General features: G+C 36.7%; 1 protein-coding gene across 3 annotated transcripts in view; it reads left to right on the top strand.

Moving 5' to 3' along the window:
• The window catches only part of enpp1 (ectonucleotide pyrophosphatase/phosphodiesterase 1), an 83,923-nt gene that overhangs the window by 44,522 nt on the left and 16,306 nt on the right, over positions 1-23,095 (top strand). For 2 of the 3 annotated variants that reach the window (XM_051875080.1, XM_051875082.1), the window contains 9 exons: positions 1,559-1,690; positions 2,800-2,831; positions 2,934-3,061; positions 3,601-3,670; positions 5,186-5,273; positions 9,231-9,409; positions 16,100-16,139; positions 16,233-16,387; positions 21,235-21,361. In XM_051875080.1, the coding sequence (XP_051731040.1) occupies positions 1,559-1,690; positions 2,800-2,831; positions 2,934-3,061; positions 3,601-3,670; positions 5,186-5,273; positions 9,231-9,409; positions 16,100-16,139; positions 16,233-16,387; positions 21,235-21,361 (951 nt within the window). Of the gene's footprint in view, positions 1-1,558; positions 1,691-2,799; positions 2,832-2,933; positions 3,062-3,600; positions 3,671-5,185; positions 5,274-9,230; positions 9,410-16,099; positions 16,140-16,232; positions 16,388-19,391; positions 20,714-21,234; positions 21,362-23,095 lie in introns of those variants that run through there. The other variant, XM_051875083.1, reaches the window with a different exon arrangement.

Raw genomic sequence — 23,095 nt, 5'->3', positions numbered from 1 at the left:
TTTTTTTTTTTTAACGCACTAAAAATATTCTTGTCACTTTATAAAATTAATATTGAACCACTGTCCTCACATGAACTGATTTAAATATGTTTTTAGTACATTAATGGATATTGAGAGAGGAAATGTCATTGCTGGCTATGGAGGCTTCACTGAGCCATTGGATTTCAACAAAAATATCTTAATTTGTATTCTGAAGAATAACGAAGGTCTTACAGGTGTGGAACGGCATGAGGGTGAGTAATAAATTACATTATTTTAATTTTTGGCTGAACTAACCCTTTAATACCAGGTGGAAAAACCAGGCCTAAATGTCGCTAGATGACATCATAAAGGCAATTTCACTGATGATCAGTCAAATTGCCTTTATGATGTAATCTAGCAACATTTAGGCCCAGTTACCACCTGGTATTAAGATGCGTTCAATCCAGAATAAGAATCTAGATAAGGTTTGTCCAAGAAGTTGCTTGTGACAAAATTGCTAAATTGGCAACACTGGACAATACTGGTTGCAAACAAGATGGAGATAAGCAGGATCTATTCATAGCAGTTACATTTAATTAACACTAATTATTTAAAACAAAAACAATCTATATTTGAAAACAGGAACAGAACAACCATGTTAACCCGACGAGAACAGACAATCAACTGAAAGAAACACAGAGCTTAAATACAAACAAACCAGTTAAAGAAATGAACAACATGTGCGCATGATAATGAAATTAATGAGAGACCATATAAATGAGTACAAACCCAGGAAACAGAATTAAAACACTTGCAAAACAATACAAAACGAACACAGGCAAGATACGTGTGACAAAAGCAAACAGAGAAACTCAGAAATCCCTTACTAATACACAAAACAAAATTACTAAAAACTTAACAAATTAAAATACAAACAGAAAATAAAAATTAAAGCTAAAAATTATATCTTGATGCTAAAATATCACTGGTTCCCACCTAAGTTCAGAAGTTCTTCAGCAGTGACATCTGTTTGACGCGTGTCTTCATTTGCGATTGGGGCAAATTAAAGGCGTGTGTGGGATTGCACATGTGTCTTCTGCCCTTGAAGTGTGCCATGAGGCTTCCTAGCATGCTAATTTTGACTCTTGGGTTTTTAATTGTATGTGCCGCTCTGAGTTTGTGGTTGGAATGATATTGAATGCATATTGAGCTTGTATGTTTTGATGTGCTGCTCTTCAGTTGCGTCACTGATGCTTAATTAGTACTCGCTCAAGAATATAATGAGAGAAGTGGAGGTTTTGCTATAAGCCTTTACTGTAAGTGAATTATATGCTTTCTTTGACACTTCAGTGAAAGAAAAAAAAGTTGAATGTTATAATACTACAGTTGACTTAATACTGTTTTAAATCAATAGTTCACCCAAAACTTTACTCACTTCATTTACTAACATTGTTTTGTGAATGAAAGAATTCGTACTTGTTTGCATTGACAGGAGGGTGAATAAATCATGAATTTATGAACAAAATTGAATGTGCAACCTGTGAAATATTAATTCATTTTGAATACTTCTGTCCTGCTCTGTCTATAAAACATGCAGGGATGGAAGAAGCGTCATGTAAGAAAGCTGCGTATGTCTCCGATTATCTGGATAACATTGATGACATCACTGTCATCCAGGGCCCTGCAGCGAGAGTCCGGCCCAGACGTGTGCCTGATGAGTTCTTCTCCTGTAAGCAGATAGATTTGGCACGCCACACAATTGTGCTTGTGTGTCTGTTTTTGTTTTGTTTTTTGTTTAATGGGTGTTTCTTCAACTATAAACATTTTGCAGTAGTTGATTATTTGCAGGTTTGCTGTAATATTTGCAGGTTTGCGGTATAAAACTCACATTTTATCTTTAAAATGGCTATTTTTATATGCCACACATAAACTTTATTTTTATACCCTTATATAAAACATAATTCTTTGTATAAAATTTTTTACAGAAAAACTATGATGATCTAAATACATCATTATATAAACATATATAACTTATATAATATAATTATATTTTTTTAAAATATAAAATCTTTCCCAATTCTTACAATAATTGTAACTAAGTTAGTGTTGTTTACCAAGGAGACAATATTGTCAGTGAAGAACTTGAGATGAAATATGTAAAAACAATATAAAAAATGTATGTACACTGTCAAATATTTGGGATCAGTAAGATTTTTTTCTGTTGAAAGAAATAAAAAAAAAATCAGCAAGAATGCATTAAATTTATCAAATGTGACTGTACAAACTTTTATATTGTTACAAAAAAAAAAATCAATTTCAAATGAACACTGTTCTTTTGAACTTCCTTTTCATTAAAGAATCCTGCCTGAAATAAAAATATATCACATTTTCCACAAAAAAAAATATTTAGCTGAACATCTGTTTTCAAAATGAATAATAATAAAATATATTTCTTGAGCAGCAAATTAGCATATTAGAATGATTTCTGAAGGATCATGTGACACTGAAGACTGGAGTAATGATGCTGAAAATGCAGTTTTGCATCACAGGAATATATTACATTGTAAAATATATTAAAATAGAAAAATAGAGTTATTTTAAATTGTAATAATATTTCACAATATTTTAATCAAATAAATATAGCCTTGGTGAGCATAAGAGACTTTTTTCAAAAACATCTTACCGACCCCAGAAGTTTGAACGGTAGTGTAAATATCATGAGAGAGTGTAAAATGTGGTGCTCATAGTTGAAGAAACGCCCATTTCTAAAAAGTGTTATGTCCATTAAATGTAAGTCAAACGATCCATCTCTTCTCTTTTCCTGTATTCATCTGGCAGTTGATTATGAAGGTCTGGTGAAGAACCTTTCGGTATGACCCTGTCACAGCATCCCCACACCTCACTTATAGACCACATCTTCTACTTAATCATGCTGAAACCTTTATTCTTTCCTTTTTTCTTTCTGTTTGAAGTGCAGAGATCCTGATCAGCCAATGAGACCGTATCTGAAAGAGCACCTCCCCAAACGGCTTCACTTTGCAAATAGCATCCGTATAGAAAGAGCACATCTCTACATGCAGCCGCAGTGGCAAGCAGCACTGTGAGTTTGACGCTTGTCATGTCAAAATGAGTGCGATAATGAAGGAAATCAATATCCTACAAGTATTAAAGCATGCATAATACTTGATGTGTTTAACTTTTTGAAGTTTTTGATCAATATGCAAACCATTCTGTTTCGAAATGGTAACTAGAATTTGACGATTTGCATTTGAAAGCATTTGAAGATTTGGTTACACTTTATTTCAATAGGCCACTTTAGACATACTAACTCTCATTAGAGTATTAGTAGACTGTTAGGTTAGGGTTTGGGTTAGTAGAATAATTTGACATGTAGTTGGAAAGTTACTTAGAATGTCTGTTGGGGGAGCATCAAAATAAAGTGTTAATAGATATTAAGCTGAAAGTCTACTAATACTCTAATGACTGCTAGTTGACCTGTAGTTGAAAAGTAAATAGAAGTGGACAATCAAAATAAAGTGTGACTGAAGATTTTTTTTTTTTTTTTATAACCACTCAAGCTGGCATGTACTTGTTCAGAATTTTTGTAAAGTATTTTTTCTTCCCCACCTTGGTCAACAGCAAACCGAGTGAAATTAAATACTGCACTGGTGGCTTCCATGGTTCAGATAATGTCTTCAAGAGTATGCAGGTTGGTTTTTAAAATACTGTCATATTCAAAGCACTTATCTTGTATTATACAATTAAGTAAATAAAACAAATAGCAAGCACAGTCATCTTGTTTTTAGCAGATGTTCGTGACCCATTGTGTCGACGGGGGTGGTTTAAAAGCCTTCCTTCCCAATGATTTAGTTATTCTGAGTGTCTATTTACACTGAGTGCAAATAGCGTCCCTTGTTGGCAAACGCTATTTACACTAGCTCCGCCCACCAATGTCTGGTTGGGCCACTCAAGTTTTAAAAAAGAGTTAGTGTAAATAGCATCTATTGCTAAAAAAATATATGCCATTTTCACTTAGTGTAAATAGCATCTATCGCTATTTGCACTTAGTGTAAATATTCGCTGCCTTAGTTATTAGTTATTACTTGTTTAGTCTCAGTGCCTTTTTTTTTGTTTTTTTTGAAGAAAATAATGGTTGGCAGACTTGACTCATAAGTTCTCAGTTACTTTTCATGGCTGCTCCAGCATTTTCTTCTACTTTAGCTTCCCTTCCACACCATCAACATAAACCCTCATCCACAAAATTATCCCCTAAATCCAGAGAAAATATTGCTTAAATCTGTCATAGACACCAATAAGCATTTCTAATTTCAGTTTTTGCTTGAGGCTCTGTTCAAATGCTTCTGTGCTGGAATGTAATGAGGTTTAGGAGACCAAGTACTTGGGGATTATACTGAATTCATATTAAAGGATCTGGGTAAATTCCCATGAATGGGGATTATGATACCCTGGGTCTTTCCACAAAAACTGAGAAAAATCCAGACATGCCCTTTAAATGAACTCTTGTCCATTGAGAATAGCCAGATTCACACTTAGTAGTTCCTTCAAACTGGAAGGTGTTCAGATTACAGTTTTAAACACACACTCTAGCCACATTTTGGACCTCTGACAGAGTCTTGTTTATGTCTGTGACGTGTTTGTACTTCTAGCCATCTGTGCCCCCGGTCTATGTGGTTGTCTAGGAATGTCTAATGCAGCTGGTAGGGCTTACGAAAACATCTTACAGGAACTCTTAAGAGGCAATTATCTAACTGGTTGAGGTAAATTGCACAAACTGGTGACAAACACAGGGATATTTTTTTTTCTGACAAGGGCTTTACTTTGGGCCATCTTAGTGAAAGTGAAATCTCCTGTTAGGAAGAATGAAGATCATTTTCATCTTTGTTACTTGGTGTCAAGGAAATGAGATCAGTCTAGTTTCCACTGCTCAAATGTTGAGTGTTTCAGCCAGAGGCGAGTGGAATGTGTGTCTCACAGTGACTGCAATAGAAATCAAAATAAGTGTTTTTTTGTTATTTTTAACTGTGGTCTGTGTTTTTGGAGCTATTGTGGGTGTTTTGTTGACATATCCAGGGGCTCCAAATAGTACTTGGACACTAAAACCACACTTTAAAAATGTCTAATTTCCATTGAATTAGATAACAAAATGTAAACTACGTGTTTGTTTTTAAGAGTGATTTAGTTAACTAAATGTTACTGTTTGCAGGCCATTTTTATCGGGTATGGACCAGGAATCCATTATAAGACGACTGTGGCTCCCTTCGAGAACATTGAAGTCTACAACCTCTTATGTGGTAAGTTCTGTTTTCTGTTTAGTTTTATGAACTTTTGAAAGAAGTTTCTTTCATTATATTCATCAGATATTCCAGTGTTATGGTTCATATCCTCAAGCATCCTCCTGGAGACCCTCAGGACTGGGGTTTGCCTAATGCCTGATGGCTGGTTAGCATGTTTCAGTTAGCCCCTGGCCTGCAGTTGATGCTGTAATAATAATAATAATAATAATGTTTCATTTATATGTTGCTTTTCCAGAGCTCAAAGTGCTTTACAATCAAAACATAAATACAATAAAAACAGGATGATATAAGAAACAATGCAAACATCAAAGACAATCATGGTATCAGAATCAAATGCATAGTCCGGAGTGAGAAATATACAGTTATCTGACCAAAAATCCATGCAGCATGAGCAGTAGAGTGAAAATGTAGTAGTCCCTTATGGAGTGGGTACACCAAGGAACCCGTGTCAAACTGCATCTTGATTGTCACAGAGCCCAAATGAGTTCAAACTCCAGGACCTCAAACGGCAAAACGGGAACACTGACGACATCCTTCACAGAGCCCAAACGAGTCTTGTCTGTGCCAGATAAATACTGCTTTGATCATCTTATTGTTATATTTAAAAAAAAATACTAGTTAGGTGTAGCTAAGTACTTTTTAAAGTGTAGATTGACTGTAGATTAACTACTTTAAATTTGTAACTTGACAGCCTGCAGTTTCAAAGCTTCCCCGACACTGTTGCATACTGTCTGGTTTCGTTATCCACTCTGCTTCTCTATTCGCTCTAGTTACATTATATGTAAGCATCCTGAAAAAGTATTTGAGGCCACAAATAGTATCTGTCACCAAGATGTTATAGGGTTGCTAACTCTCACATGGACTCAGACTTTCAGGCTCTGCCTCACGCTACCCAACAAAATATCATGGCAAATAACAAGACAATGCAAAATAAAATAGCATGACCCAATTTGTCTTTAACTTTGAAGGGACTTTGTAGAGTTTAATTTGGGCCGCTTGGATGCTAGCAGACTTTTACTGTTTAATGGAATCGAAAGAAGCATTCCCACTCACATTATAATTATGCACTTACTAACATTTCATTCACAGTATCTCACAGAAGTGAGTACACCCCTCACATTTTTGTAAATATTTTATTATATCTTTTCCTGTGACAACACTGAAGAAATGACACTTTGCTACAATGTAAAGTAGTGAGTGTACAGCTTGTATAACAGTGTAAATTTGCTGTCCCCTCAAAATAACTCAACACACAGCCATTAATGTCTAAACCGCTGGCCACAAAAGTGATTACACCCCTAAGTGAAAATGTCTAAATTGAGCCCAAAGTGTCAATATTTTCTGTGGCCACCATTATTTTCCAGCACTGCCTTAACCCTCTTGGGCATGGAGTTCACCAGAGCTTCACGGAGCTGGTGGATGTTAGAGACTTTGCGCTCCTCCACCTTCCGTTTGAGGATGCCCCACAGATGCTCAATAGGGTTTAGGTACCCTCAGCTTCTTTAGCAAGGCAGTGGTCATCTTGGAGGTGTGTTTGGGGTCGTTATCATGTTGGAATACTGGCCTGCGGCCCAGTCTTCGAAGGGAGGGGATCATGCTCTGCTCATTCATGGTTCCCTCAATGAACTGTAGCTCCCCAGTGCCGGCAGCACTCATGCAGTCCCAGACCATGACACTCCCACCACCATGCTTGACTGTAGGCAAGACACACTTGTCTTTATACTCCTCACCTGGTTGCCGCCACACACGCTTGACACCATCTGAACCAAATAAGTTTGTCTTGGTCTCATCAGACCACAGGATATGGTTCCAGTAATCCATGTCCTTAGTCTGCTTGTCTTCAGCAAACTGTTTGCGGGCTTTCTTGTGTGTCATCTTTAGAAGAGGCTTCCTTCTGGGACAACAGCCATACAGACCAATTTGATGCAGTGTGCGGCGTATGGTCTGAGCACTGACAGGCTGACCCCCCACCCCTTCAACCTCTGCAGCAATGCTGGCAGCAGTCATACGTCTATTTCCCAAACACAACCTCTGGATATGACGCTGAGCATGTGTACTCAACTTGTTTGGTCGACCATGGCGAGGCCTGTTCTGAGTGGAACCTGTCCTGTTAAACCGCTGTATGGTCTTGGCCACCATGCTGCAGCTCAGTTTCAAGGTCTTGGCAATCTTCTTATAGCCTACACCATCTTTATGTAGAGCAACAATTCTTTTTTTTTTTCAGATCCTCAGAAAGTTCTTTGCCATGAGGTGCCATGTTGAACTACCAGTGACCAGTATGAGAGAGTGAGAGTGATAACACCAAATTTAACACACCTGCTCCCCATTCACACCTGAGACCTTGTAACATTAATGAGTCACATGACACCAGGGAAAGAAAATGGCTAATTGGGCCCAATTTGGACATTTTCACTTAGGGGTGTACTCACTTTTTGTGGCCAGCGGTTTAGACATTAATGGCTGTGTGTTGAGTTATTTTGAGGGGACAGCAAATATACACTGTTATACAAGCTGTACACTCACTACTTTACATTGTAGCAAAGTGTCATTTCTTCAGTGTTGTCACATGAAAAGATATAATAAAATATTTACAAAAATGTGAGGGGTGTACTCACTTCTGTGAGATGCTGTATAACCGGATTGAACTACAGGTAGCTATAACTTCAAAATGTGCATACATGTGCATGTCACAACAGACATAGCGAGAGAAATGAAAACAATAATTTAGATTCAACACTTAGATTGTGCCTTTGTTTCTCCTTATTACCTATAATTTAGTAGTTTTAAACTGTCTGTTTTAAAAATGTGGACAAAAAAGCTTTGTATATCCTACAACACTTTTTATATACTATAACATGTACGTCAATATACTATGCCTTTCTGCCGTACAATGTTGAGCTTACAAAAGTAAATGTGAATTTTGTTTTTTAATAAATTAGTCAGTAAGAAATTGTTAGCTGTTAGCTATTAGCTGTCAATATTAGCTTGCAAGCTAACCAGCATATATGTTAAATGGTTCGTTCATCCAAAAATTTAAATTCTCTCATTACTCACTCTCATGTTGTTCCAAACCCACAAGACTTTAGTTCATCTTTTAAACACAACTGAATATATTTTTAATGAAAGCTGAGAGATTTATATCTCTCCACTGAAAGTTTGTTTACCCAAAAGCTTCAAAATGTTTGTAAAGAGATCCATATGAATTGAGTGGTTTAATCAAAGTCACGATCACTTTATATGATGAACACTCAAGGCTTTTATTCCCATATACACATTGATCAGCGAACATATCAAATTTGGACAGTTTCTAAAAAGTGCATCTAGTATAACATTAGGGTGAAGTATTTGGTTAAGTTGCATTAAGACAAAATTAAAAAGAATTGTTGGATCCTTAAAACCTCAAATAAGGGGATATTATTGATTCATCCAATGTCATCAAAATTTCACTCCAGCCAGGCAACCAAAGTTGGCAGCCCTGATGTCATAGATGGATGCTGCATCTTGGTAATTTAACCAAAATGAACATTTTGTCATTATTTACTCACCCTTATGTTATTCCAATCAAGTATGCATTTCTTCTTCTGCTGAACACAAAGAAGATATTTTGAGTTTTTAAGTTTCAGTTCCCATTGACTTCCATTATATTTTTTTGTCCATACAATGAAAGTCAATGGAAACCAAAATTTAGTTTAGTTTAGTTACCAACATTCTTCAAAATGTCTTCTTTTGTGTTCCGCAGAGGAAAGACTTACTAAGTCATCCAAGTCAGTTAGGATATGAGGGTGAGTAAATTAAGACAGAATTTTCATTTTTGGGTAAATTATCCCTTTAAAGCCTAGCTTAGCATGTGCTACAGTATATAGGCTATTCTTGGCTGCCTCCCAATAACATGATTTCTGCTTTTAAAAAGCATCTGCTAAGAACAGCAATGCAATTCTCTTTATTTTTCTTTAGATTTGTTGGGTGTTCCTCCTGCTCCCAATAATGGCACCCATGGCAGTTTAAACCATCTGCTGAAGAACCCACCCCATCAGCCGGTGTACCCTGCAGAACGCTCGGCTCCATCCGTGTGTGTTAGCGTGACCCCAATTGACCCCCGGGACTGCACTTGTGACTCCCTTACTGAGGTTGAGGTTGGCATCAAAAACATTATTCAGGGCTTCTACATTTTACATTCTGTTATTCCTAAAACATGTTAATCTTTATCTTTTCTTATACGGTGGCAGACAGCAAAGACAAAAAGCAATGACAATACTAAAATGCAAGTATCTAATTGTGCATAGTTTTAAAAGGGAAAAAAAAAAAATGCAATCTCTCCCTGTTGGCATCTGTGCAATTTGACTTTGAATTTGTATCAAACTACCACAGAGTTTGATTGGATGGAAGGCCTAAATGTTAAAGGGTTAGTTCACCCAAAAATGAAAATTCTGTCATTAATTACTCACCCTCATGCCGTTTTACACCCATAAGACCTTCGTTGATCTTCGGAACAAAAATTAAGATATTTTTGTTTAAATCCGATGGCTCCATAAGGCCTACATAGGGAGCAATGACATTTCCTCTCTCAAGATCCATAAAGGTACTAAAAACATATTTAAATCAGTTCATGTGAGTACAGTGGTTCAATATTAATATTATAAAGCAACGAGAATATTTTTGGTGCGCCAAAAAAAACAAAATAACGACTTATTTAGTGATGGCCGATTTCAAAACACTGCTTCAGGAAGATTCGGAGCGTAATGAATCAGCGTGTCGAATCATGATTCGGATCACGTGTCAAACCGCCAAACTGCTGAAATCACATGACTTTAGCGCTCCGAACTGCGGATTCGACACGCTGATTGATTCATAATGCTCCAAAGCTGCTTTGAAATCGGCCATCACTAAATAATTTGTTATTTTGTTTTTTTTGGCCTATGTAGGCCTCACGGACCCATCGGATTTAAACAGAAATATCTCAATTTGCGTTCTGAAGATTAACAAAGGTCTTACGGGTCTGGAACGGCATAAGCGTGAGTAATAAATGACAGAATTCACATTTTTGGGTGAACTAATCCTTTAACATCAAAGGCCTTCCATCCAATCAAACTCTGTGGTAGTTTGATACAAATTCAAAGTCAAATTGCACAGATGCCAACAGGGAGAGATTGCATGAGGTAAAAGAAACCAATCAAGAATACACTGAACATCAGGAGATCACGAAGCAATCAAAAATCATTTGTTTATGCATTTTCAGAAGAGTTTGTTTTCTGTTCACTGAAAGGTTCTTTGGGGAACCAAAAATGGTTCTTCTGTGGCACTGCTGCAAAACCCCTCCTTTGGAACCTTTGTTTTTAAGGATGTTATATAATTTTGCAGGATGTATTAGGGTGTGTTCACACTTGTCAAGTTTGGTTCGATTAAAACTAACCCTGGTGCGACTGATCTGTTAGCACGGTTCATTTGAACATTTGTGAACACTGCCATCCAAACCCTGGTGCGCACTGAAGAAGCACTGACTGCTGAAAAGATGGGTCTCAGTCCACTTCCAAACGAACTCTGGTGCGGTTCGAATGACATATGAATATCATATATGATATGCAACACGGACCAAAGACATGTAAACAAACCAAAAACAGAAAGATGAGACCCTAAAAAGGACTGAACCCTCAAGCATATCGGTTTTTCTCGTCATAGTCGCGAGTTTGCCCATCACAGACATCAGACGCGCATCTCCACGCAGCAGATCGTTTGTGTGTGTGACGGAGGGATTCCTGCCGCTGTTTTGACTCCTTGACACATTTTATAAGCTCTTCACGAGTTCCCAGCTGACCAAAATACCATCATATGCAGGCTACGCGCACACAACAAGGGCATTTATCTCAATTCACAGCATTGTTTTGGATGTTCGGTAAGTTCTGTCTCAATATAGGCAATACGTCATAAAATCCGACCAATCAGGTTGTGAACGTATCCCTATGTCTTTAGGTTCGGTATCATTTGGTTCTGTGATAAAATTGCCAATCTGAAAGCTAATCGGACCAGGACCAAATCTGGACCAAACAAACCGAACTACAAGTGTGAACGCACCCTTAAAGTGCCCTTATTATGCCATTTTGAAGGTTCCTAATTTTGTTTTGGAGGTTTCTTACAATAGGTTTATATGCATTCAAGGTAAAAAAAAAAAACTTAAATTTTCTCATAATTAGGGATGCACCGATACCATTTTTTAAGGACCGAATACAAGTACCGATACTTTTTTTCTAGTACTCGCTGATACCGATGCCTATACATTTATTAATTTCTCTCTCTCTCTTTTTTTTTTTTTTTTTTTTTTTTTGGTGATGTTGCAGTTTTCCAAGCACTACACTTTGAGACTAATGAATGTAGGACAGTTTCTTTATTATTACTCTAATGAAAAAAGTAATATTTTTTATGTGCTTCAGGGTATCCGCGGGGCATTAAAAAGCATTAAAAATCATTAAATGGATTTTGCGAAAATTAAGGCCTTAAATGGCATTAAAAAGCATTCAATTTTATTTCTACAGACATTACATTTTTAGATAGTTTTGAAGAAAAACAATACTACCAGTTTATTTTGAATAAAGCCTAAATAGTTAATAACTTTGATTTGCTATCGCAAAATATGTACATTGGTGTGATACGCACACGGAACCAGTTTGGTAATTGCCTCCGGCCGATGCAAAATTGCCGTAACACCGTTTTGGACAGCGGCGCACTGGGACCTGTAGACAGTAGGCTGCATCAGTGTTGCCAACTTAGCGCCTTTTCAGACCCCTTTTGCGACTTTTTTCTAAGGTAGCGCGTTGTGACGAATATAGCGATTTGTTAACCTGATCTAGCTTCCGAGACCCACCGGTACTACCGCACGAGCGCGAGATCTTGCTTTCCTGCCGCAGGCGCACCTCTCTGGTTCAGCAGCGCATTCAGTTGAGGATGTGCGCGCTGTCAGAGAACAAATAAAATAGATACTATTGCTTCTAACCTGAGTGATCATTTTACGTGTACATATAGCCAATGCAAATGTTTGTCTTATGTGTATGGTGATTTTGTCAGACAACGTCTCGATTATAAATCAGGATTTTAGTGCTGTTATAACATGTCAGTGCTCGAATTTTACTTTCCCGACCGGACAAGGACCTGATTAAAACATCAATACCAAAAAAAAAAAAAAAAAAAAACAGCAACTTGGGAATCACCAAAACGCGAGTATGTCTTATTTTATTACATTTAGTGTTAGTGGGGATCGATAGTGGATAATAGCCTAATAGGCTGTATAATGTACTGACGATAACAAGGTTGCGCTGTTGAGGCTCGTGCACCATCGAGGAGAAATGGAAACATGAGCGAAGTACACACAAAAAGAAACTGTTAAACATACTGCGGTAAAAATTCAAAATGTAGAGTTTTTATAACTTCATACTGGTAAGCAAAACCACATGACCAAGAATGCTGTTTTCCTAAATAGGCTACTATCACGATTAAAAACGTGACACTGATTTCATACAACAGTTCAATTAACAAGTAGTTAATATTAAGCCACTTACATTTTAGAAGGAACATTGACTGTTTTTGTTCTATTTTATCAGCGAAAATAGTTTCAAACAAAGATCACAGCAGAGCCAAAGCACAACACTCATTCATTACTGAATGATTCAGCGTTTTGAACGAATCGGTTGAGTCAAAGATTCAATGACCCATTCATAAACAACTGCCTCATTCTTGAATGAATTAGCCATTTGAATGAATCGTTTGAATGAATGAATCAATGACCCACTCATTAAGACGGTTACTTGCCGCCACCTACTAGTGGTTTAGTTTCATTTTTAAAAGTATCATTTCCCCCCCAACATTTCATATTTGTATTTTAAAACAATCCCATAACATTATTTAATGCAGTTGTAATCAATCAAAAATATGCAGATTCACATATGTCAAAGCTGCAATATTCTGAAAGGATATTGCTTCAGAACAAATTTATATTTCCACCACAAAAAAAATACTATTTTTTTTTTCTGGACAAGCAACTGTTTTACTCGTACAAGTGAATGACCGATTTACGTGTCCACATGACAAGGCTTAATGTCGAGCCCTGTATGTAATCTTAATGGGCCGCGTTTCAGTCACCATTTCATATTGTCTGACAACAAAAACAGAAAAAATATATAGATGAAACAATTTTATTGGAAATTTGGCTGTATTAAAATATTATGTGAGCAAAAGGGTAGCAGCAGAGAAGCAAACAAATGTAAAGGGCTGACACTTGGCAGAATGCGAATACAACAGTGACATGATGAATTTTCTAATTACCGTATGTCGTCATCTATCGACAGCGGCATATATATATATATATATATATATATATATATATATGGCATTAAAAAATTGGCATTAAAAAGCATTAAATTAGATTTGATGAAACCTGTAGAAACCCTGTGCTTGTCACAAACTTAAAGAACAAAAATTTCACAGTGTCCAATAACCTTCAAAGGGCATAATTACCAATATATATAATTGTTGTTATAAAAAGAAATTTAAAAAGAAATTACAAACAATACAACAAATACTACAGAGATACAAATTAAATAAACTTGTTTTTCAGATACAGTAGGTTTATTTACCATGCATACATTTATTTAATATATTTTGTTGTTTTATTAACATTAATGACAAATATAGGCTACGGTCCCTTTAAGACCGAATCCATGGATACTGACACATATCCTGTTTTCACTCAAATGTTTACGTCCACTTAAGCCATAACCGACTGTATTTACGTGAGATACTCCACACGATGGACATTTTGACAACTATGTGTGCATTTGACCATTCAGGCGCAAGGAGAGTTGATCGCGCGCTGTCTGAGAGAACTGGGATCGCGTGCAAGAAAGAGAGAGAGAGAGTGCGCGAGAGGGAGCGCTTCTGGTCTGTGTCATTCAGCGCGATTCCGCCTATCCCGCCTTCACTAATCGATAACGAATTGTGATTGAACGCATGCAGTTCGCAATGTGTGGGTTGTCATCATTCATTTTGAAGTATTTCCACAACCCTGAGGCTGACATTGTTTCTGCTGCTGCCGCCGGTGTCTCTGTGCACGGAAAATTCTGTCGGTTACGTCACGTGAGGTATCGGTCTTTGGTATCAGGGGTATTTTTATGAGTACGAGTACAAGTACATGAGCTTGGTATCAGCCCAATACTGGTATCGGTGCATCCCTACTCATAATATACATTTGCATGTCACCTAATTTCTCAAAGAGCCTAAAAATGTTTAATTCGAAGATTCAGTCTCTCTAAACCCTTCCTTACCGCAAGCCTCCTCTGCTCTGATTGGTCAGATGGCCCAAACTCTTCCAGGCCTCAGCTACACTGTTTGAGGGTCAAGATAGACGTCGTTCACGGGCAGCCAATGAAGACCATAGGCTGACATTATGCAAATTTGTTACATTGTTATGTAGGTATGTAACAGGAAGTGAGATTGGAATTGCTGACAACTCGTTTAGGCAGTTCAGAATCGATTCTTTCTTTTAGGAGACGAAAACTTTTATTTGAGATGCATTTTGATCTTTAATGCAGACATTTTACATTTACAAACAACTGCATGAAAAGTAATATTCATAAAAGCTTAAACGTGGGAACTTTAATGCAGATTATGATATTAATAGATTCCAATGCTATATTTAAGGACATTTTTGAGCATGCTTTAAATGACTTTTTCTAGGCTCAGACTAGTTCCCTTTAAAGGCCAAGCGAAGGCTTTAAACCGAATGCCTGCCTTGTTTTGTGGTATAATCCTGTGTGTCTTTGATCTGGCTGTTATTAGATGACTCATTCCTAAGAACAGGATGGGTTTCCTCTTGGTTCCACCCAAGGTTTCCTCATTACTCTTGAGGAGTTTTTCCTTGCCATTGTTTTTTTGTGCTTGTTAACAGGGGATTTAAGCCTCAAATCTTGTGAAGCACTTCACTGTACACATTAAATTTAGTTGCATTGCAACCAGAACGGCATGAGACGCATTGACTTGGAAAGCCAATTATATTACCTTTACCATAGTGCAATTCTAAAAAAAAATGAGTGGCTAGAAGTTTAGTATGTCATTCAAAAAAATGGTTCAAAGGAAAATAGCGGCATGTTTTCAGGGTTTTCTGGCCTTTAGCATTAGTACATCTTCCAGTTAATGTTGTTTTGGATGTCATTCCTGTCTCTGCCAGAGAGTTCTGCGGTGTAGCACTGTAGCTCTGAGGACTGTCTTTGAGTTATGATTGTTGTTTATTTCTCTGTGCTGATCTACAACACATATTCACTTTTGGCTTTGTGGTGTTGTCTGAATTTCTTTATTTTTTCCTGTGGTTTGTCACAATCACATAGCTTTCCAGTTTTTCAAAGGGAAGTGAGTAAAGCCACTTGTGCTTAACCATTCCAAATGATTTAGTATACACTGCCATTTAAAACTTCTGGGGTCAATTAGATTTTTTATTTTAATAATTTAACACTTTTATACCACAATGACACATTAAATTGTTCAAATGTGACAGTAAAGACTCATATATTATTACAAAAAAAAAAAATGCTGTTATTTTTTGAACTTTCTATTAAACAAACAATCATAAAATAAATGGTTTCCATAAAAATATTAAGTTCTAACATTCATTCATAACAATAAATGTTTCTTGAGCAGCAAATCAGCATATTAGAATGATTTCTGAAGGATCATGTGACACTGAAGACTGGAGTAAAGATGCTGGAAATTCAGCTTTGCATCACAGAAATAAATGACATTTTAAAACATGAAATATTAATATACATTTTCATAAACTTTTTCAGGTGAACCAACTGAACCAGCATCTCATAAACTCAAATTCAAGTGAGTAAACCGTTTGTCAGGAATAGTTCATATCGGCACTGTTTTTAGCGACAATATCATAGAGTGAAACTTTCTTTTTTAATCCTTTTATAGACAGCAACATCAAGCCTCTTCATCTGCCTTACGGAATCCCGCGTGTCCTTCAGGAGCAGTCTGATTACTGTGTACTCCAGCAAAGTGCGTACATCAGCGGATACAGCAGAAACATCCTGATGCCCCTCTGGGTTTCATACTCTTTGAATGCAACGGTGAGATTAGTTATATGACCCCAACTATCACTTAACAGGCACAGTTGTTTTTTTCTTTGTTGACATATTTGAAACATGAAGTGTACAGGCTGGTACATATTGCTACTTGCTATTGCTAGTCAGAGGTGGTATGAGGAGGAACAGTCTTTTTATAGAGCGCACTTTATTATTTGACAAAAAATTTGGATACGCCCATGAGAGCAAGACGAGTCATGTTGTGTACAGTATCCTCCCAAAAGTGACTGTAAATTTTAAATGCGTACCGGTTTATCTGCTAAAAGTTAATTCTGTAAACTTTTAGGAGTAGACTAGCATGCGGATGAGTGCTAACAGATATGACTTGATTGTCATAGGGTCTTTAAAGAGGAGTTTATTGTGATGAAGACTTACACAATAGCTCATTTTAAGCTGTTACAATGTTGCACAGCAGGGGTTTTCATTTAATGTTTTCCTGTGATAATTCTCAGAAGATGTCCTGTGGGATTTAAATGAACTACACCCTTTTTCAAATCATTACAGGACTGTAACTTGAAACAACATTTGTGAAAACAATACAACAATACACATTAGTATACTTTTTACAGAAATAATATACTTTAAGAGAATACACTTTAGAGCGAAGTGAATGCAGTGTTTTCTGACACTTAATTGCATATTTATTGATACGTGAAAATGTATTATAGTTTAAATTTATATTAAATGCAATTAGTTAAACTTTGAGAAAGACTTCTCAAATTTAATTTCATAATTACTACTATTATCATTGAAAATGGTTTGTGTACTGCTGAATATAAACAAATAATAAAATATATTAACTTGAATCGAATAACACACTACAGTTAAAATAATCAAATATTTTACATGTGCTTTAGTATGTTAGTCAACACATCAGAATAAGTGTATATATTTAAAGCATGACTAAAGATTATTGTAACATATTGATTTACAATGTGCTTTAAAGTAAAATTTTTAACTTGACATTATTACAAAGTGCACTTTTTTTAAAAGTGTCTCTCTTTAAGTACACTTAAGTGGCCTTTTATTTCATTAATATGTTATCTGCAAGTACTTTTTTAAAAATATACTTTTAAGATTTGAAGTTCACTACAATTGCAATTAAACACTTATTTTTCACAAGGGAACTTTGTAATGACATTCAAAGAGGACTGTGTAAAAGGTTTCATGGTGATGCTGAAGGAAGGAGAGGAAGGCCATCTCTCATATATTTTCTGACCTCACAGAGCATGTGCTACTCATTATGTGGGCCGACCACAGAGTAAATCACAGTCTCTGGCATCAATGTCACACTCGCTGACACTCGACACAACGAGACTGTGACAAACTGCTGTTGCTCATCAAGTGTATTCTCAGCCTCGTGCAGTTCTTGTTGTGTTTGTATTGCAAATCATGTGAATTAGCTTAAAGTGGTAATTCATCCAAAAATGAAAATTCTTTGATTATTCACTCTCATGTCTTTACAAATCTGAATAACTTGCTTTTTTGAAGAAGTTTTTGAAGAATGCACTTGCCACTCTTTTCCAGATAATGAACGTGAATGCATACTGGAAGTATTCTTCAGTTTTGACATGAAAGCTTAAGCCCAAAGTCTGCTTCAGTTTTTTACACATATGCTAATGTACACAGACGAATGCATAGCCTTTTAAAGTATACTTTGTTTGACAGTGGGTGCTTCTCAAAAGGAAGACTGCAACCTACTATAGCTGCGTCCACACTACCAGCGGTGCGCAGCAACAAAGCGACGTGATCCTATTCATTTCAATGGAGAGCTGGCGATTTCCAGCATCAGGGTGACAGTGACCATTATCAACAGGATGTAGGTGTGTTCAGTGACGCGACAAAAGGTGTGTTCGACTTCATGCGGCGCTGCGCAGACCGATCGTTGAGAGTTGCCGCTTGCAGTCAGGGACGGAACTCAAAACGGAGCCGTCAAGCCGACACTTTCTGCTTCCCGTAGTGACGCTCGCAGTGTGTTTGGGTACTTGATCACAGGCAAAGTGGATTAGATGCAATATTTGTCAAATACGTTTTCATGAAACAACAGGAACAGGAACACTTGTACTGCTTCATATGGTACCATCTGTACAATAATGTTCAACATAAGCCTATAATATTTAAATACCAATAAAGTGGGTCTATATATTTTTTTATTAGTGTTATTTTGATAAACATGACACAATATAACATTATGGTTACGTGAAATGAGTTTTTACTGTTATAAAACACGGATTTGTGAGCATTAGCATTGTTGTAATCAGTGAATCCGGCCAAGCTGTGCGCCGGCTGAGTCAGCCATCTGCTCTTGAATCGCTCTCGCTGTACTTTGAGGCCATATGTCAGTGACGTGGTTTCGACGTTGTCTCAAGTCGGATACAATTTCTAACCGGCATGTACTGCCTCAAGTCAGACTCCGAGACTGCAAAAAATTCAGGCCGCATCTGCGAGCTATGTGTAAAAGTATGTGTGGTCTGAAAAATCGGGCTACACATGTACAGAACATGCATACTGTGCTGATGAGTACAATTTTAAAGTACACTCCATTTGATAGTGTGCACAAACAAGTGGTCGACAAATGCACACTCGAAAGTTTCATCCTCTTGCAATGTCTGTGCTGTTTCTCTTCAGAAGTTATGACTGATAAAAATGTCTGTGTAGTCGTTTAATGTAAAGTTGCGGGTATCTTTTATGCCACCCACACATTAGAAGATTTTAGCCCTGATTTTCCACTCACCAACTGTTAATGGAGTTTGCCGACAAATGTCAGAATTTTGGAGGCAAATTGGAGCTTGTTTATGTGAGTGACGATCGCTATGTGTGAATTTTCAAATCTATACCCGTCTGCGATCCAAGACCTGCAGTTGTCAAATGTGTTTTGCCTGGAACTGACATGAGCTATGTTTCCATCCATCTATTTTTATGTGAATTTTGGGATAAAAAAAAATTGAAACCCCAAGGTGAGTAAAAACAAAAACTTTGTCAAACAAAGGTTAGCATCCATCCCTCAGCAGACACATGTGTGCGTGCTGATGTGCGTGTGCAGGCCGGTTCGAGACAGTCCTGCTCATTATATAAGAACAATTCAACTCTGACCTTTGACCTTCTGCATCTGCCCAGTGAGTCCAACAGCATATCTATATTTACTTTAAGATCTTTAAACAAAACTCCCAATTCATTTCCCTTTCTGCCCTCTACTGCTTTTGGGAGAAAGTCTTAGAATTCAATTAGAGCTGTGAGTGATATTTTTTTTACCTGTTTTAAAATTTAATTTGAATTATGTACATTATATGGTATGTTGCCATGAACAATAGGAAAATACACACTAACGTTATAAAGTTTGGGTTCGGTACAATGTTTTGTTTTTGAAACCCCAAGGTGTGTAAAAATGTGCGTAAAAAAACTAAGGATGTGATTGTATAACTTGACTAACCAGTGAACCAATCTCATCGCACAGCATCTCAAATGTTGGTTTGGTCATTCTGAAATGCCAACAAAATTCCAGCTACTTCCATTTTTATTACAGATATTTTGCACAGTTTACTAGAAATGATGACTTTGTTCTCTTAAACACATAGGATGGAAATGGCGCTTTATTCGTAAATGTTTTATGCGATATTCAAATTTGCACATAAGTTAAATTCGCAACTTTGAATGGCATTAAGCAGCTATTGGCATTATATTGTGTAGTGTAAAACAAACAGCAATCCGATGACGTTGAAAGTTGTGTAATGTATGGGCGGCATAAATTAATACTGTTAATTTAATTATTTGTAATTTTTCGACTGAAACACGAGGCTGGGGCAATGTTGCCACCTTGTGGACAAACTAATTAGTGCAAAAAAAATTCAAGGCACATGGGCAAGATTAGCACACACAGTACACATTTAAATTTACATCACATGCATTGTACTGAAAAAACTGAAGTGTGCTTTGGGCTTCAAGCACCATAAATTGTGCACTATATTCCAAGTTTTCTGACACCAGCTTTGTGTGAGGAACAGACTGAAATCTAATATGTGAAAAGTTAACTAAACAGGAATATTGTCAGCAAAAATGGCTCTAATTTTAGTCTGTTCCTTAAAGAAAGCTACTGAATGTTTTTTATGGGGTTTTTGTCATTATGGAGCTTGACTGTGCCAGTCCTCCAAGGAATGACCAGGAAATTCTTCTTCTTCAAAAAGAAAAAAGAAGTAATGTTTTATGTTCCATGGGAAAAAAGAAGTTCATATGGGTTTGGAATGACATAAGGGTGAGTACTGGTGATGTAAGTTCAATTTTAGGTGAACTAAATTAAATGATATTTACAGTAAACTATCTTCTGGCTTTCTTGACTCAAGACACAGCATGAGATTGTTAAATGACATCACAATTTTGTCCACAGTGGGAGTTCAGTCTTCAGGTCTGATCTTGCAGTACATTTTTTGTTGTTGTTTTGTATGGGAGTAGCTTCAAGGACAAGCATGACACACAAAAGATTACTAAATCATCCCGTTCCAGAATGTTTTAAAAGCTGAAATGTTAAGCTTGTATTTTTTTTTAAATACTTGTTCATAAAGCTGCTTAAATAGTCTTTATTTGAAGTATATGCCACTATTAAATCAAGATTAGAGATGTGTTGCTTCAACATAAAGCAAACTGGCGTTTCTCACGAGGTTTGAAAGATGTTTCAGATGTGAATGTTTGGAAATGTCTGTTTACTGAATAGCAATGAGGACATTTTCACTGTTATGTTTCTGTCAAGATTTGCATTATACACTTGATGAGTGTTTTAATTATCGAGTTAGAACTCTTTCCTCTGATCACTGTTTTTCTTCTCTCTTTGTCAAACAAAGGTTAGCATCCATCCCTCAGCAGACACGTGTGTGCGTGCTGATGTGCGTGTGCAGGCCGGTTCGAGACAGTCCTGCTCATTATATAAGAACAATTCAACTCTGACCTTTGGCCTTCTGCATCCACCCAGTGAGTCCAACAGCATATCTATATTTACTTTAAGATCTTTAAACAAAACTCCCAATTCATTTCCCTTTCTGCCCTCTACTGCTTTTGGGAGAAAGTCTTAGAATTCAATTAGAGCTGTGAGTGATATTTTTTGAGCTGTTTTAAAATTTAATTTGAATTATGTACATTATATGGTATGTTGCCATGGACAATAGGAAAATATACACTAACGTTATAAAGTTTGGGTTCGGTACGATGTTTTGTTTTTGAAAGTCTCTTATGTTCACCAAGGCTTTATTTGATCAAAAAATACAGTAAAAAAAAGTAATATTGTGAAATATTATTACCTTTTAAAATAACTGTTTTCTATTTGAATATCTTTTAAAGTGTAATTAATTCCTGTGATGTACAGCTGAATTTTCAGCATCATTAATCCAGTCTTCAGTGTCACATGATCCTTCAGAAATCATTCTAATTATTACCAAGAAACATTTCTGATTATTATTGTCAAACTGCTCAAAGACACAAAGGTTGAGGATCCAAATGCAGTAGTTTATTAATGGGATCAATTGCCAATCAGGACACGGCGCGTTTGCATTTGTTCATATTGTGGCCTCTGTATCTGCATAACCAATCGGATTTGTTTCCCGCACAATATTTAAATTAGGCGCGTTCGAAAGGCAGAAGCTTCAAATGGCTTCATAACGTGAAAGAACTTTCACTTTAGCCTCTATCAATACAGTTCACACAGCACGGAATTTTGTGATTTATTCAACAAAAGTACAATCAAGCACAAATAGAGTACTTAATCTACTAATTTAAGTTTCCAAACATTAATCTTGTATGATTAATAGATGGTAAGTATTCCGACGCATTTCATAATTGAAAGGAGTGCGCAAGCATTTATATTGTTTGTGTAAAGGTGATGATACACGGGGCAACTTTTTGAGCAATGTTGGCGAGCAACGTTGCTTAAGGCACTTTCCCACTGTGAATGAGCAACAAATTTATATCTGGATACGTTAGATCGGTCGTGGGCAATTTTTTGAGATCCTCCAATCAGAATGTTAGCAGCCGATCACGTGATCGTGTCGGAGATTTCAGAAAAAAATCTAAGCAAGATGGCGGCCTCTCAGTGGTAGTGGAGCGGAGAAAAATGACACGAACTTATATCTTTTTACGCTAGAAAGTTGTCATGCGTCAACCCAAAACAGGGAATTTACCTCATATAATGCTTAAAATACCAACAACTGTCCAATGTAATTCGTGTAAGCTGTAATTAAGCCATCGAATGTTTTCAGTTAAATACTAAAAAGACGAGACGTGTTTAACGTCTGTAGTTGCGTAGGCTGTAGAGCGTATGGCATATGAATGTAGGTTTTGACGCGGGTTCGAATCCGCCTTTTGCCGAACTCGCTCTTCTCCCTCTTCCTATCACAAATCAGATCGGAAAAGCACTTATTTTTAATTAAAATGAAGAAAATATTTTAAAAGTTGAAATAAAGTGCCTAACAAGTGTTTATAATAAAGTATTTATTGGGTTGGCAATAGATTTGCTCCTCTCTGATTAGTTGCTGCCAACTGTCCGTTGGCCTAATTAGTTGCCCAGTGTCTCATCAGGTTGCCCGTTGACGGCAACATAGCCCAGCAACATAGCTCAAAAGTTGCCACGTTTATCATCACCTTAATATCCTATGTAGAAAACAGAATCTGAACACCTTTGTATTAAAAAAAATAAAAGAACGCACATCACAT

Source organism: Ctenopharyngodon idella, chromosome 20 (assembly GCF_019924925.1).
Source record: "Ctenopharyngodon idella isolate HZGC_01 chromosome 20, HZGC01, whole genome shotgun sequence".
NCBI classification, from domain to species: domain Eukaryota; kingdom Metazoa; phylum Chordata; class Actinopteri; order Cypriniformes; family Xenocyprididae; genus Ctenopharyngodon; species Ctenopharyngodon idella.
This window is presented reverse-complemented; position numbering and strand designations above follow the sequence as displayed.